A 16,233-nucleotide genomic window follows, 5' to 3' on the forward strand; every position below is an offset into this window, starting at 1 on the left:
TTAAGCCTAACTAATTTTCTATCAGTTCCAGGAGCTGTAGATGTAACCCAAATAGATATCTGGCACAACCTCAAAATGAATAATGGCTCAAGGGACTGGAATGTGAGATGGAGCCTGTAAACCACCGGTTCAAATTTCACAAAGGTCGCTATGGACTCAAAGTCATTCCCACTTGATGGTTGTTCAGTGGCCTATGTAAAACAAGGTGTGGGGGTGTCACGCTGTCTGGAGTGGCTCACAACTGTGAGTGGTTCCGTGAGAGCAGACATCCCAAACTGGTGGTAAGTGCTACAATTAGATTTCACCAAACCAGTAACAAATGTGAACTTCTGGATCACTCTAACACAGCGTTTCCCAAACTGTGTTCCGCGGAACACTGGTGTTCCACAGGATGTGAATAAGTGTTCCGTGAAAGGATCGTAATTAAAAAAAAGGGTCTTTAAATTTTTTTTTCATTTTAAATTTGGCATATTTGAAGCGTAGTTTACGACTCTTTTTGAATGACTATAATTTAACATAAAACTCTTTTTCCGGTTATTGATAGATCTCGTATTGAATATCATGGCGTAAATTGAACGCGGCACACAAGCATGTTGACGTCTACCCCTTTTGGGCACATTTCAGTTAGTGACGTCATACCCCTTCCGCTCGAGGCTGTGCCAAATGCAGCGGTATGCACACATCATTCTCTTTACGCCATGTTGAATATAACATATTCACGCAACACGTTCAAACCTGTGGGTCTTTACCGTGTGTGCGATAAGCACAACTAAACTAGCTTCACTCGAAACAGTATAAATATTTGTGACAAACAAAATTTGACAAAAATCAGTATTTCTAAATATTGTTACTAAACCTAATCACAATAGATCTGTGGCTAAAAGAAGGAACTTTGAAATGAAAAGCAAGTTCTTCTGGTACTCCAACTGTGGCCGAAATAAACGAGCAAAATATTGTGACACTTCAAAGTGAGGATGAACAATCACAGTCTTTTGTTGCCGAAAAATCTGTTAGTACTAGTGAGTTATCCAAGGTGAAAGAATTTCCACCGAAGTATATCAAAAAACAAGAAGAAGCAGGTGTTAAAAGACCGAAACAAAAGTATGATGAAAATTATTTGTCTTTCGGTTTTACTTGTGTTGGAAATAAAGATGTTCCTCATGCGCAGTGCGTTGTGTGCAACAAAATACTAGCAAACAGTTCATTGGCTCCTGCTAAACTTTGTAGGCATTTGGAAACCAAGCATGCTGAATACAAAGACAAAGATATAAGTTTTTTCAAGAGGCAGCGTGACTCACTTGGAAATTGTAAACTTTCAATGATTAAAATTGCTAAAACAGACAACGAAAGTGCAACAGAGGCATCTTATCGAGTAAGTTACCATATAGCGCTTGCCAGAGAAGCTCACACTATTGGAGAAACGCTTATCAAGCCTTGCGCGAAAGATATTGTAACATGCATATTGAGTGAGCAGTCTGGTAAAAAAATTGATGCTGTACAGTTGTCAAATAATACTGTGGCACACCGTATTAAAGATCTTGCCGATGACATAGAAAAAGAGCTAGTTTGCCGACTGAAAATTTGCCATGAGTATTCATTGGAGCTAGATGAGTCCACTGACGTTTCAGGACTTGCTGTGCTATTAGTATTTGTCCGATATAGATTTAATAATATTATTGAAGAGGACCTGCTCTTATGTGAATCTCTGCAAAGCAACATGACTGGAGAAGAAATATTCAACTGCATCAACAATTTTATCAGAAAGCATGAAATTAGTTGGGGAAAATGTATTGATGTATGTACTGACGGTGCTCAGGCAATGATCGGGAAGATGAAGGGAGCTGTAACGCGAATCATAAGTGTGGCACCTGAAAGCACTAAGAGCCATTGTGTTCTACACAGACAAGCACTTGCAGTTAAAAAAATACCAGCATATCTGAAAATTGTGCTCGATGAAGCAGTACAAAGTATCAATTTTGTCAAATCTCAACCACTTCAATCCAGGTTATTTAAAATTTTGTGTGAGGAAATGGGTAGTCAGCACAAAACGCTTCTTTTACATACGGAAGTGAGGTGGCTATCCAGAGGAAAAGTGCTTGTGAGGCTTTTTGAGCTTCGTAGTGAACTACTGGTATTCTTCACTTCAGATAATTCAGGACGAAAATTTAATGACTGTCTGACAAATTCCTCGTGGCTAATGAGACTTGCGTATCTTGCAGATATTTTTGCAAAATTAAATGAAATTAATCTGTCGCTGCAAGGAAAGAATATGATCATTTTTACTACAATGGATAAAATTTTGTCATTAAAAAAGAAACTGGAATTCTGGGCATCTTCTGTTGAACAGAATAACTTCGACTGCTTCCCTACAGTACATGAATTTCTGACTGAAATAAATTCTACAGTCCATGAAAAATTTTCCAGCACCATTTTACAGCACTTACGTGACTTGCAGGCCTCTTTATTAGAATATTTTCCTACAACTACTGATGATAATGCTTGGGTTCAAAATCCGTTTGTAATTACAGCCAAACGAGTCAGCTTTACTGCGCACGATTATGAAAGCCTAATTGATTTAATTTCTGACTCTGATTTGAAACAAAAGTTTAAGGATCTTCTGCTGAATAATTTTTGGAGCAGCCTAATAGAAGAGTACCCTAATGTGGCTAAACGTACAGTTTGAGTGCTCCTTCCTTTTGCTACAACTTATTTGTGTGAGATGGGATTTTCATATTATACTGCAACAAAAACCAAATATAGGAATAGACTTGATGCTGCACCTGACATGGGGATTCAACTTTCCAGCATTATTCCTAATATTAAGCGAATTTGTGATAGAAAAACGCAGAAACACCAATCCCATTAAATCCAAATTTGTATTTCTGTTTATAAAATAGATTTTCCTAGTAAAAATCTAATTTGTTTGGTGTTTGTGTATATATAAAAACAATTTTTTTTAAGTAGAACACTGTTTTTAATTTTGACTCTTGCACTTGTTTTTTGTACTACTTTATACGCGCTTTCCAGTTAGAAATTGTTAGTTCAAGTTATTTTAAATTTGTAGTTTTGCTTTGTTTTATAAAATAAAATATATTTGAGTACAAATAACAAATTTTTTAGTTGAAAACCAAACGACTACAAAATAATATTATAAGTGTTCCGTAATAGGCTAAAAAGTGTTCCGTGGCCAAAAAAGTTTGGGAAACGCTGTTCTAACAGTCTTACACCATTGAGTCACAGACAATCCCCTTAGACTCTCCAGTCTATCTTGCCACCCAGACAAACTGGACTTAGTGATAAGTGGTCACTTAGGCCTGGTCCACACTAACCCCCCACTTCGAACTAAGGTATGCAAATTATTTGAAGTACCTTAGTTCGAACTTACCGCGGGTCCAGACGCGGCAGGCAGGCTCCCCCGTCGATGCCGCGTACTCCTCTCGCTGAACTGGAGTACCGGCGTCGACGGCGAGCACTTCCGGGATCGATTTATCGCGTCTAGACGAGACGCGATAAATCGATCCCAGAAGATCGATTGCTTACGGCCGGACCAGGAAGTAAGTGTAGACCTGCCCTTACACCAAAAGTCACACCACATTTAGGTTGCTTCCAGTCCCATGAGACCAGTCACTTACACCAGATCAATTGGTACTCTAGATCCTACACCAAAGACAATGCCTGTAGTCAATCCTCTAATAAACTATCAAAAGGTTTATTAACTAGAATAAAGGAATAAGAGAGTTATTTACAGGTTAAAGCAAGCAAACATATACACACCAATGAGTTACCATATAAATCCTAAGAATGACAGAGTTGTAGTGATCTGGGCCTGCCTGAAATGTCTTTCAGGGCAGACCCAAGGGGCAACCCCTGGGGATATCTGGCTGCAGCTTAGAATCTCTGGCCCTTCAGAGTTCAAACAGCCAACGGGTGCAGTTTCTTCCTGTCAGTGATTTTTATTCCCTTCCCCCAGAGTCAAAGTGCACATCTCCTCTTCATGGGTGGGGTGGGAGGGGGAGGAGGGCAATCAACAAAATCTTTTGTCCTCTGATGTCCCACAATGGTTTGTCTGGTGTCTATGGACCTTCTTCTGTTGAGCAGGCGATAACACCTCCTGTGGCAAACTAGTATTTCACACTTGGTAATGTTTCTCTCCTGACTCTGGGGGCTTGAAGTTTCAGAGCAAACACTTCTACAGTTACAGAGCAAACATGTAAATATCACCTTATAACATGGGATATAGCTATTATCAATTAGATTAATGCACGCAGCAACATACAAGCATTTCATAGAGTCTAAACACTAAATATCTTCCTATAAGACTAATACCTGTTTTGAGCAAAACTAACATACAGGTGACCTGGTCAGGTCTCCAGTTACAAGGTTGTCAATTCTGAGCTAATGCCTGTAGCCTGGGCAAGAGGTGATATCTGGCCTGCCAGCGTGACGGGGGTTAATCCAATTCCTAGTAGATACCGGGGTGCTGGAACAATTTTTATAATGGGGTTGCTGATGATGGAAACCATGTATTTGGTATTACTACTGCAAGCCAGGGGTGCAGCAGCATCCCCAACAACCCTAGTTCCAGCACTACCAAGTAGATATGTCAGAAAAAATATCCATAACTGGCACTTTTGTTGGCAGTGTCCAGGCTAGAGTTCAGGCACACTGGCAAGGCAGAGCGGGAAGTGCGCACTGCTGTACTTGCTCTGTCAGTGCAGTGGAAGAATTTAGTTTCCAGCTTTGTCAATCCAGCACCTTTCACTGGCACAAAAGTCACATATAGAGATATAATGTAATAAGCTTTGTAGGGTAGAGATAGTACCTCTGTGTGATCTGCACATTTGCAGGGCTTATATGCACATAATTTTAACAATAACAAAGCACAATGGAAGAACAAAATTCTAGACTTCCATCAGCTGAGCTATTTGAGTGTTTTTTTTAAGGTAGACAAACTGCAGACACTATTCTAATAGCACCACACTATATCTTACGCATCTAATTGTTTTTACTAAGTACACATACACAAGGTCATAGTGTAATAGGGTTATTTACCTTACAAATGTACAGTAACAACATACAATAAAGCCCTTTCACACCAAAGTACTTCACAAACTAATTATAGGAATTGATTTACCCATAGCTGAAATGCAGCCATCTTTGGAGTGGAGCATAGCAGCACTGCACAGCAGTTTAGGACAGAAGGTGACTCAGGACTTGTCTACACAGCAAGTTACTGTGCAGCAAGCCAGAGTATAAATCTGCAGTGCACCAGCCTGCCACATAGTAACTCACCATGTGGACATGGCTACAGTGCAGTGAAAATCTTCAAGCAGCAGTATGCTAAGCTGCACTGCAGGACTTTCATGTGCTGTAGCCATATCCATGTGGCAGGTTACTGCATGGCAAACTTGTGCGCTGTAGATTCACAACCTGACTTGCTGCGCAGTAATGTCCTGTGTAGACAAGCCCTTATAGTCCAACCAGTGCACACCATGCAACGTAACATGGAATCTATATGTTAGTCACTGCTGTATCAGGATGTGGAATAAATCGAGAATCTTCCAGCACAAAACACCAACCAACGTTATTGAAAACCACAGTATCAGATAAGTGTGCAAGCAATGTCTGGTGCATGCACAAATATGAGCAAGCATATTAAATCCAAACAAAATGGATTGGTTGGTTTCAAGTTCTAGATGATTTAAGAGTTCCCAGCCGGATTTCTTTGCTTGTTTCCCTGAGCCCCTTTCTCCTAGTGGGGTGAGTTTGGGTGTTAGATTGTTAGTCACACTTTGCAGCCAGACCAGTTCTGGAATAGCATGAGACTGGGACCTTTGCTTAACCATCTCTGGTAAATGCTTTAGTTTCTTCAAAGATCTGCGTGCTGTAATTCTCTGTTTGCAGAGTATGGGCCACATTGGCATAGGCCCTTTTGTGGGCTAGAGGGTAGGGGGAGGAAATGCACAAAGAGCCTTCCACACAATATACCCTATGCAAGAGCCCCTCATAATTACAGTCCCTGTGGCTCCAGCCACCTATAGCAAGCAGGGAGGAAGCAAAAGCATGGAGCTGTCCAGGCACACAGGTGGGGAAGTATGCCATATGCCACGAAGGGGTATAACACTCCCCTTGCAGGTGAGGTAACTTACTAGTTATGACTGAGCCCTACATTTTGTAGAAAATACGGTATGTACAGACTGCAGCGGACTGCAGTTTTGCAGGTACCTAATAGAACAGATGGGATCTCTTTTAAGATTCTGCCATTGGCTCACCAGTACATTCAGTATAAACGTCAGAATTTTATTATTTACTTTTAAGGCACTTAAAGGTCTTAAATCTGAAGACACTTAATGGGCTCCCCTCTGTATTCCCTGGAACTTCTGATACCCCATGGAATATACTCTTCACCACGTCCGAGCAGAGCTCAGGTTGAGTAGGGGAGTGGGAGAGTGCAGCAGGCCAGTTGCAGCTCCCTGATTCTCAGCCACCTGGCTTCAGTGCAAGATAGTGCTGCTCAGGAGCTTATGCCACTGGTCCTTCTGCTAGTAGAGGGCCAGGCATAGCAGGACTCCACTCTGCCATGCCTCCTCTCACCCCATTGCTGCCCTGACAAATCCTTTCCTGAGGGTCTGAAATGGGGGGTGTTCTCCTGAGGTTGACAAGGGTGTTACTTTACCCTTTGCCAGTCCGTGGGTGGGGTAGATTCACCCTGTCACAATGACACTACGTCCGTGTATTTTGTTGTATGTAGTGGTCTCTTCCAAACTCATTTTGCTATTGCTGCATACTTTATAAACAACACAGTTGTTCAACCTCATATCATGTTGCTCTTGAATTTCACCTGAAGCAAAGACAAAATGACCAATCCACAGGCTTTGGGTGTTGTAGGCCACCTGCCTGATGATGTGGGCTCAACTAGCTACAGAAGTTGTGTATACCAAAAGCCACTTCTTGGTTTGAAAGTGCTGTTCTCCGAATGTTTTCTTCTCCCAGCAGTGCGCAAGGGGTACAGGATCCAGGCCGACAAGGAGAGGGACTCCATGAAGGTGTTGTACTACGTCGAGAAAGAACTGGCACAATTTGACCCAGCCAGGAGGATGCGAGAGCGATGTGAGAAACAGGCATTTAATGACCCTTCCCAGAGGGGCCTGGACTAGATGACCTCTCGAGGTCCCTTCCAGTCCTATGATTCTATGATTAATAGTCTGGAAATTCATAGTGAAGGTTCCACAAACAAATTGAACTTAGACCCCATGGCCTAGCTTTTCAAGAATGTATGATGCCTAGAGTTAGGCTCAGAACATAAATAGGCACCAAAATATGTGGCATGATTTTCAAAGGTGTGGCTAATCTAGCAGCTCTCACTTAAGTCAGTAGGAGCCGTTGGATGTTCAACACTTTTAAAAATCAGCCCTGTTTATGTAAAAACGTAAATAAGGAGTTAGGACCCTAACTTTTGACACCCATGTTTGAAAATCTAGGCTCACATTCCTGCCTTCTCTGTCATATAGCTATGATATAACTGTGGGTGTATGAGACAGTGTGGTGTCTGTATACTTTTAGGAGGAAATGTGAGTCTGTAATAAGTCTCTTAAGGTATATGTTATGTTATTGGTATAACAGCCCCAATATTCTTTGGGGGATGGAGAGGTAGTTTGTATTGGCCACCTCAGTGAAATGGTGGATCTGAAACAGTACGGTTGTTTCTTGCATTTACCAGGAGAAGAGATGTCAGGGATTCTAGCTGTCAATGTGTGGGCAGTTACAGTGGAGGAAGGTTTGTGACACTGGGCAATATGGGATGGGTCAGAGGCACTTTGTAGATTGGTATTTACAGTCTAGTGGGTGCGGGATAGAGTTCACACAGGCAGTGTGGAAGAGGTATCATGGCATGGCAGTACACTGACTGAGGGTCAAGGGGCTGGTTGACATGTATAGAGGATATCAGTCTGTGGGGCTGGCAAACATCAAGGCAGAGTTCCTCTGAGTGGCCTCCACTGACTTCTAGGACACCTTCTCGAAGTGGTGAGGGCTGTGCAGGGTTCTCTTCTCCATGGGCCAATGAGGATTCCTCATTTTGACCCTAAAACCTGCACACCCATCCCTGTTTTTTCATTCCTTGTACCCCATAATCTGTGGGTTCTCTGGCCCCTCCCTCATCTGAAGGGCCAGGCCTTTCATTGTTTTGCTGGGCTCTACCCACCAAGCCAGGGTTCACATCGCTGATGCCTTCTGCCAGCACACTTCAAAATAAACAGACGAACAGACCTAAAAACGTTGCTGGTGAAGAAGACAAGAGAGATCAAATGCCTGAGGTAGCCTAATGACTGACTCATCCAACCCAATGATATGAGGGGTCTTGACATTCATATGTGGTGGATACAGGTCATTTTCCAAAAAAACTTGTGCCCATTATCATTAGCCTGTGCATCCAATAGGTCCAACGAGTAGGTGTCTGTATAAAGATGCCTTTAGATCCTGGCAGTCACAGATGCACGAGCTCCCTCAATCAATGACGATAAAGGTTTAGGGAATGGCATTAATCACAGTTCTGTACTGATTAGGAGAAACTAACAAATTACATGTAGTTCTAAAACAGTCATCACGGAACGCATTGCCATTTACACCCACCAGATCTACTATAAAAAGACTCTCTCCAGATTGCAACGTCTGGAATCCAGATGTCATTGTGCTTGACGGGGTAGTGATTGACAGCGATTCAGCAGACGAGAGATGGCAGGGAGCGTGCAGATCATTTTTTGAGGGGGTTGATCTTGTTTTAGCTTGGCTAGTCAGGCCAAACCCACGGCCAGCCAGTCTGACACCAGAGGAGGTACGTGTGTGCCTATGTGTTATGCCACACTTATACAAAACAGAACACCCATATAAGGCTGAAATTGGACAGGGCTGCACACCAGAGGCATTCTCCAAATCTGTTGAGAGTTGAGATCTAAAATTCACCCTCCTGGGGTAAGAGGGGCCCAGGCCAGCATTCTGAGAAGGGGTTTGGATTCTGTTTCTGATTATTTTTAATAGAGGGGGACTTGGCTTCTGTCTGAATGTATCAGAACTAGTCCCACCATGGTCTCACTGTCCCTTCTCACACACACACACACATCTCCTCTGCAGTATCTGTTTCTCTCCCCTGTGTCCTGGCAGATAACAACACCATCTCTGAACTCAGCTCCCTGCACGAGGACTCGAACTTCCGTCAGCCTTACCGGCAGGTGCGAAGAAAACCCCTCCCTCCTGCGGGGGACCTGGATGGTGATGCGGAGTACTGGGCAGGGGTGATCAGCGGAGGTGGTGCATCAAGGACACAGGCGGTTTCTGATTACAGGGAGGAGAGGGACAACTTTAAGCACAGGTGAGCGCAGTGCTCAGGAGACAGCTGTACCTGGCCAGGGAATGGTGAAGGAAGAAAGGTCTTATACATCACAGCTGTCCTCACTTTCCTGCTGATCTGTTCCCGGCTGGCAGAGCAGAGGGGGTGCAGAATGGGGGAAGATGGAAATGGGGCCTGTCTTGGACAAAAATAGAATTGATCTGATTCCCACAGCTCTCCTTAGCCCATCCACTCAGGCAAAGCCAGAGCCTCTCCCAGTCCATGTCTGATAATGTGAAATATTTGATAGTAATTTATAAGGCCAAAAAACCCACACCCCTCCCCTGTGTTCAGTGGGATTCCTGGGAATGGCACCCCAGTCTCTCTGATGCATTAAGAGATACAGTGCACTCTAGCAGGAACCACACCCCAGTCTCTCTGTGCCATGTGGTCTGCAGTGCTGGCCCAAGGGAATGGCACTCCACTCCTTAAAGCACACTAATCCACACATTCATCGCCTGGGAATCTCACCCTAGTGTCTCTGGTGGAGCAGCCTGTAGGAAGTCCAGCTCAGTCCCTTAAAGGCAATAGCAGGGATTCCCCTCCCCAGATGGTCTGTTGGTACAATGTACATTGTTCACTCAAAGCTTGCTGGTGACTGCACTATTGCAGGCTGGTTCTTAGTTTCCCCATCAGGGCATATGTGTGCCAACAGGCTTCAGTGCTAGGGAGTAGCTCTTGCTTCCTCCTCCCAGCTCCAATGGGGGGCACACACTGCATCTCACAATTCTGCCCTCCTCTCTCCTGCAGCCAGCAGAGATCGAAATCGGAAATGCTGTCAAGGAAGAACTTCTCTGTGGGCGTGCCGGCTGTCTCCATGGACGAGCTGGCGGCCTTCGCAGAGTCCTACAGCCAGCGCGCCCGCCGGACAGATGGTGGCCAGGAGCCCCGGCGTTTCGAGAGGTCGGAGTCGCGAGGGGGACGCGGCGGGGTGGTGCAGCACCAGGACAGCTCCTCGGAGGAGTACTATGGCAAGCGCAGGGGAAACCGCGAGCCGCTGACAGACTCGGATCGGGGCTGGTCATACAGCCCACCCAGGAGACGGGCCCATGATGAGAAGCACCTGCCCAGGCTGGTGAGCCGGACGCCTGGAGGGAGTCAGAAGTATGACCACTCCTACCTCAGCAGCGTTCTAGAGAGGAAGTCCCGGAGCTATGAGGAGAGTGGCGAACGGAGTGAGACACCCTCGAAGCTGAGCTCGCAGCCCAGCCAGCGAGGGGGAACGTATTACGCCTGGTCACCGCCATCCACCTACAAAGCAGGGCAGCAGCAGCAGCAGCAGCCGCCAAAGCAAGAGGAAGGAGAAGACACCCTGCCTCCATACAGCGAGAGGGAGCTGAGCCGAGGCCCTTCGTACAGGACCAGGGAGCAGACTTACCTCAACGCCCCGGACAAGAAGAGGAAAAAGGAGCCCAAGAAAACAGTGAGGCCGTGTCTGGCGCTCCTGATCCAAATGGGATGAGCGGGGAACACCAGGCAGGGGATGCTATCTAGGGTCTGGGGGGATCACCAGGCAAGAGATGGAGTTTAGGGTCTTGGTGGAGGAACCCCAGGCAAGGAGTAGAGTGTGAGGGACCTTGCCAGAGATGGTACATGTAGATTTAGGAGATCCTGAGGGTGAGGCAGCTATGGGGAATTTTAGGGGATCGTGATGGGGAGAGGCAGGGGTTGTGATCTTTGCATTTAGCCAATCATCCTGGAGTGGGTGGGGCAGGAAGGGGAGGTTATCTGGGATAGAGCAGTCAGGGTGGAGTGACTGGGGAGGGGAGGTTATATTTGGGCCTAGGCGGATCAGATGGAGTAGGTGAAGAGGGAAGGTTAGGGGCATAGGAGGATCAGGATGGAGCGAGGGAGAGGGGAGGTTATCAGGGTCAGGGGAAACATGGTAGGGATGAGACATTATCTGGGGCTTAGAGGAATTGCGGGCCATATCCATGGCAACCATGCTAGATGAGGGGCGGGGTATCCATTTTGTGGGCTGGGATGTATTTAGTGGCGAATGCTTGTGTAACAGCCCTAAGAGGAATGGTTTTGGAAAGGTGTGTCTATGTGGAGATTAACTGCTCTGTGTCTGTGTGTGCATGCATGTGCCAAATGCGCTGCTCCTCAGACTGGCTAGTGGGGAGGAGCAAATTCCTGCTCCAGTGTGGTTTATGGGGGTCACTGAATCTGTTCAAAGGCCTTGGTAGGTCAGGGTGTTGAATGTCCCTTCATGTCCCCTTAGTGGGATACATCCCTCAACTTGGGTAGTGTGATCAATACCCTCTGAGCTTAGTTAGTGTGTGTGAGAGAACGGGGGGCCCTGCAGCTTAGTGTGGAGGTGCAGGCTGCCCCCTTGGCAGCAGGTGCATTCAGCACACTCTGGTGAAGCTAATGCCATTCATTCTGTTGTGCAGGCCCCCCACCCCGCCCCCCGCCCAAGCTGCCTCTTTCTCCTGGTTCCACATGTGATTTTATGTTTACATTTCTTCTTCTCTCTCCCTCAGAATGATTTCCCAACCAGGATGTCCCTTGTGGTTTGATGTTGTCACAGAAGAGTCGTGTTGATGGGCTGGGTACCATGAGGTGGCCGTGAGGCTGAGATACAGAGCCCTGAGCAAACAGGTCCCAATGAACCTTTGCAGCCACCAGCCATGGACATTCTCTTTCAACTGTCTGTTTCACCATGGGAGTGAAGGCCATCTGTAGAGGCAGACTCCAACGAATAGCTCTCATCCCACTTGCTGTGGGAGAGTCCTCCAGGAAAATCAATGATAGGGCTCTCTTTGGAACTCTGTTCCACATTGCAAGGCAGCTGTCACCATATTCTGTGTCCCAATGGTCCCAAACTGTAAGAGAAGCTGGCTTCTTGCCTCTCACCCCAGAATGCCTCATCCCACATTAGGATAGGCCTTTCTCCATACTGCTTGCTCTCACTGTTTCCCATGGCCTAGACTTGGAAGGAAGTTGTCTTCACGCCTCTCGCACTCAGCGCCTTAGGAGCTGGGGACTGCCTCTCACACTCATCACACCGAGGTGTCTCCAAGTCCCATCTTTTCCATGCTGGGAGGAGGCCTCATTCTAAGAACTGCAGGTTTCCTCAAGATGGCAAGGCCCCCATCCCCTGAAAGTTCTGAAAGAAAATCTCTAACAAAAAACCGCTGAGTGTGTCACTATGCTAAGGGCTGAGCAGGGAGAGAAACAAGCGTGGGTTGGTCTGTTTGATATTTTTAGTCCTGTTCATTCAGTGATGGGAACTGCGAGTGAGATTTTATGTACTGTTTTAAAAGTGGATCTAAGTAGATTTTATTGTAATGAGAACATAACATGGTTCTTCTCGTTGTTTGTCTCGATATGTGTGCATTTCCTTGAGGCTGAGATATGACCATATAAAGCTTCAGATGGGTAATCTGTTTGATCATATGACAAACACAGCTCGACCTTGTCACTGTTCTGCTTGTGGTGTCATCACACTGCTCTGGACAGTGGGCTTTTTGTTTTAAAGAAACAAGAAGGAGAAAATCTTGGTGTGAGAGAGAAGCCATGGCTCTTCCTTCTGCAAGGATCAGCATTATCCCTTTCTGGTTACCAATCCAGGACATCCGATAGAGAAACAACAAAAACTGAAAAAAATAATATCTTGGCTGAAACACACGCTTAAAAATCACCTCATTCCAGTTACTTCCAGGTCGCCCACTTCCATCTTGACATGATTTTAGTGGCTGATGTCTCAGGAACAGCTGAATTTAGAAATGCGTGCTTCACACCATCTGGAAGCATGACATTTCTGCTTTCAAAGAGTATAATATAGTCATTTCTCACTCTAATTTAATTTTTAGCTGCTAAAATCATTTTGGAATTCATGTGGAGGGGGGAAAAAGTAAGATGGTGATCAGAACATGGTTTTAACTTCCACCTGCCAGGGCTAGAAATTAATGGGCACCTTATATCAGTGGGATAGCCAGCATTCCCCTGTGACATACAGCCTTTCTTTCCATTCCAAAAATTAGTAAAGTATCTGGTCTTAAATCTGTTGCTAAGTGCTCTAACAATGCTATTTTGGGCACTGGTGCAGGATTGGACCTTGCAGCAGTATGATTCTCTGTCCCTATTTATTAACATAGCTGCAGTGCTCCATGACTGTTACAAACTTCTCTTTGGATTTGCATTGAACTTGGCACTTTCCTTGCCATATACCGGTAATTACTCAGTACCCTATTTTTGCTTCAGAATGGTGGGGGACAATCCCCAAGAATCTGATGTTGTCACTTGAAGTCATAGTGGGAGATGGGGATTCTGGACCATGTGTTAGAGCAGTGGTTCACAACCAGGAGTCCGGGGCCCTCTGGGGGGCCACAAGCAGGTTTCAGGGGGGCCACCAAAATAAACCAGAGAGGAGGGCCGGCATTAGACTAACTGGGGCCCGGGGCTGAAGCCCGAGCTCTGCCACCCTGGTCTGAAGCCGAAGCCCGAGTAACTTAGCTTCGCGAGGCCCCCTGTGGCATGGAGCCACAGGCAGTTGCCCTGCTTGCTACCCCCTAATGCTGGCCCTGGCTTTTAATCTACTGGATATGCAGAAAAAGTTGTGGCACAGGCAGGGCTGTGGAGTTTTTAGGGCATGTTGGGGGGGCTCAGAAAGAAAAAGGTTGAGAACCCTTGTGTTAGAGGAAGGATCCATTCCCATTCTCCCTCACCACTCTAGTGAGTGTATCTTTGTAAATCCAAGAGAGAGAGAGAGAGAGATCACCTTGTGAGCACACACCATCCTTCTGGGTTTGTTCTGTGTTATTGTTAGACAGACAGAATAAATTTAAAGTAATTCATACTCTGCTCCTCATTAGTGTGTGATCCTGGAAAGTCCCAGCACCTGAGCCTCCCAAAGAAGAGCTAAGGAGGTTGAAGGAACTCATCCCATTGTGTCCTTTCTACGTGGCATCCAACAACCCCAGAGACCATTATATGTGGAGATCTGAAAGAGCTCTGTCAGCCAGTACCATAGCATGAGGGAGGAAAGAGAGGGATTTAAAGTTGTCTTGGAAATCTGTATTTCCCAAAGCATTCTGGAAATTGTAATAGAGTTGTGCCTCCTCCTTAAATCAGTCACTGGTTCATTTGATCAAACCCTCAGGAATCTAACCTATATATTAAAAATAACACACCTCTCACCATGTATTTGGTTCACTTTTACTCATCTGAGGCTGATGCTTTAGGACATTTGAATACTGGCTGTATAAGGTTGCCATTTAGTTAATGAGGATGAAGTCACAGTTGTGAATGGGATAAATGCAGATTTGTAGACTATTTCTTAGATTTAGGACAGGGGTCGGCAACCTTTCAGAAGTGGTGTGCCGAGTCTTCATTTATTCACTCTAATTTAAGGTTTTGTGTGCCAGTAACACATTTTAACATTTTTAGAAGGTCTCTTTCTATAAGTCTATAACATATAACTAAACTATTGTTGTATGTAAAGTCAATAAGGTTTTTAAAACGTTTAAGAAGCTTAATTTTAAATTAAATTAAAATGCAGAGTTGGTGGCCAGGACCCGGTGGCCAGGACACGGGCAGTGTGAGTGCCACTGAAAATCAGCTTGCGTGCTGCCTTCGGCACGCGTGCCATAGGTTGCCTACCCCTGATTTAGGATATCCTGGTAACATACTTACATCCTCTCTGTCTGACTCTCCACATGTCTTACATTACATTCAAACTTTAATGACTGGGAAAGAGTTGAAAGTAAAAAAAAAAAAAAAAAAGTGTTGATGTTTCTGATCAGGATAATTATACCTGGAAATGCACCAGGACTAGAGTCCAGGCACATTTTTTTCCTGGGTGACACACATAACATTCCAGTCTCAAAAAAGGACCACGCTCCCCAAAGCCACATTAGGACACTGCACAGTCCATGCTGTTCCACTCTTAATCTATAATCACCCCCCCCCCCCCCGCCTGGCTGTTTAATATTCTCTGTATGCAAATGAAGTTCTATACACTTGGTGACTGAGACAAGCTGTAGACTGGATTATTTCTCCAGTAGGGAGGGGGATCTCTGCACCAGCCCCAAATAGAACAGTTCATAGGATGGATGGGGGAAAGGGAACTGTGGTTTCTATAGCTACAAGAATCCATTGTCCCATAAACTCTGAAAAGCAGCATCAGCAGTGCTATTCTAGCCCATGGGCTGATATAGTGCTGGGAAGATTCACTTGTCATTGTTTCAGATGAGGAAAAATGGCAAGTGTTTATCCACTTAATCTGTCAGAACATCTGTAGAGTGACCAGCACTGTAAAATAAACCAACCTAAGTATTCCACTTAATCTGGGAGTGACAAGGATCTAAAATTCTAAATTCTCTACTGATCAATTTTATAGCTAGCATAAAATTAAGATCCTTTCCCTGCAGGATGTCGATATCTGAGTCACATCAAGGACACGGATATTTTATAATCACAACATGAAATGTACCCCCCCCTTCCTTTCTAGATTATTTGGGAGCAGGCAACACTCACCTGTGTGCCCAGGTGCCTGATGATGTCAACAGTAAAGGAGATCTTGAGTATCCCAGTGGTGATATTGGACAGGTGGGAATCCTCTATCCACCCCTCTGCTGCAGTCATTTTACTTGTAAAGGAAATTAATCTTGGAGGTGCCTCCACCTGGCTGGGCCCTGTACACACTCAAGGGTGTGCCTTGGGAGCTTCCAGGAGTAACCCTGAGCTAATCTATGCAAAGAGTCTAACTCAAAAGTACCAATTTTAAATAATATACACCCAATATGCACTTAGATTAGAGTTAACAAACCTTTACTCAACAATTTAGAAACTCATGATGTAACACACTGAGAATGAAAATGCCACAACCACTTTAAATCAGC

General features: G+C 45.1%; 1 protein-coding gene across 1 annotated transcript in view; it reads left to right on the forward strand.

The window, feature by feature from the left end:
• Positions 1-11,907, forward strand: part of ILDR2 (immunoglobulin like domain containing receptor 2) — a 34,099-nt gene extending 22,192 nt beyond the window's left edge. Inside the window, exons 7-10 of the mRNA XM_065420495.1 lie at positions 6,997-7,110; positions 9,160-9,367; positions 10,136-10,808; positions 11,872-11,907. Of these exons, the coding sequence (XP_065276567.1) occupies positions 6,997-7,110; positions 9,160-9,367; positions 10,136-10,808; positions 11,872-11,907 (1,031 nt within the window). The remainder of the gene's footprint in view (positions 1-6,996; positions 7,111-9,159; positions 9,368-10,135; positions 10,809-11,871) is intronic.
• The last annotated feature ends 4,326 nt before the right edge of the window (positions 11,908-16,233 follow it).

The sequence above is a fragment of the Emys orbicularis genome, chromosome 1, assembly GCF_028017835.1.
Source record: "Emys orbicularis isolate rEmyOrb1 chromosome 1, rEmyOrb1.hap1, whole genome shotgun sequence".
Classification (NCBI taxonomy): Eukaryota; Metazoa; Chordata; order Testudines; family Emydidae; genus Emys; species Emys orbicularis.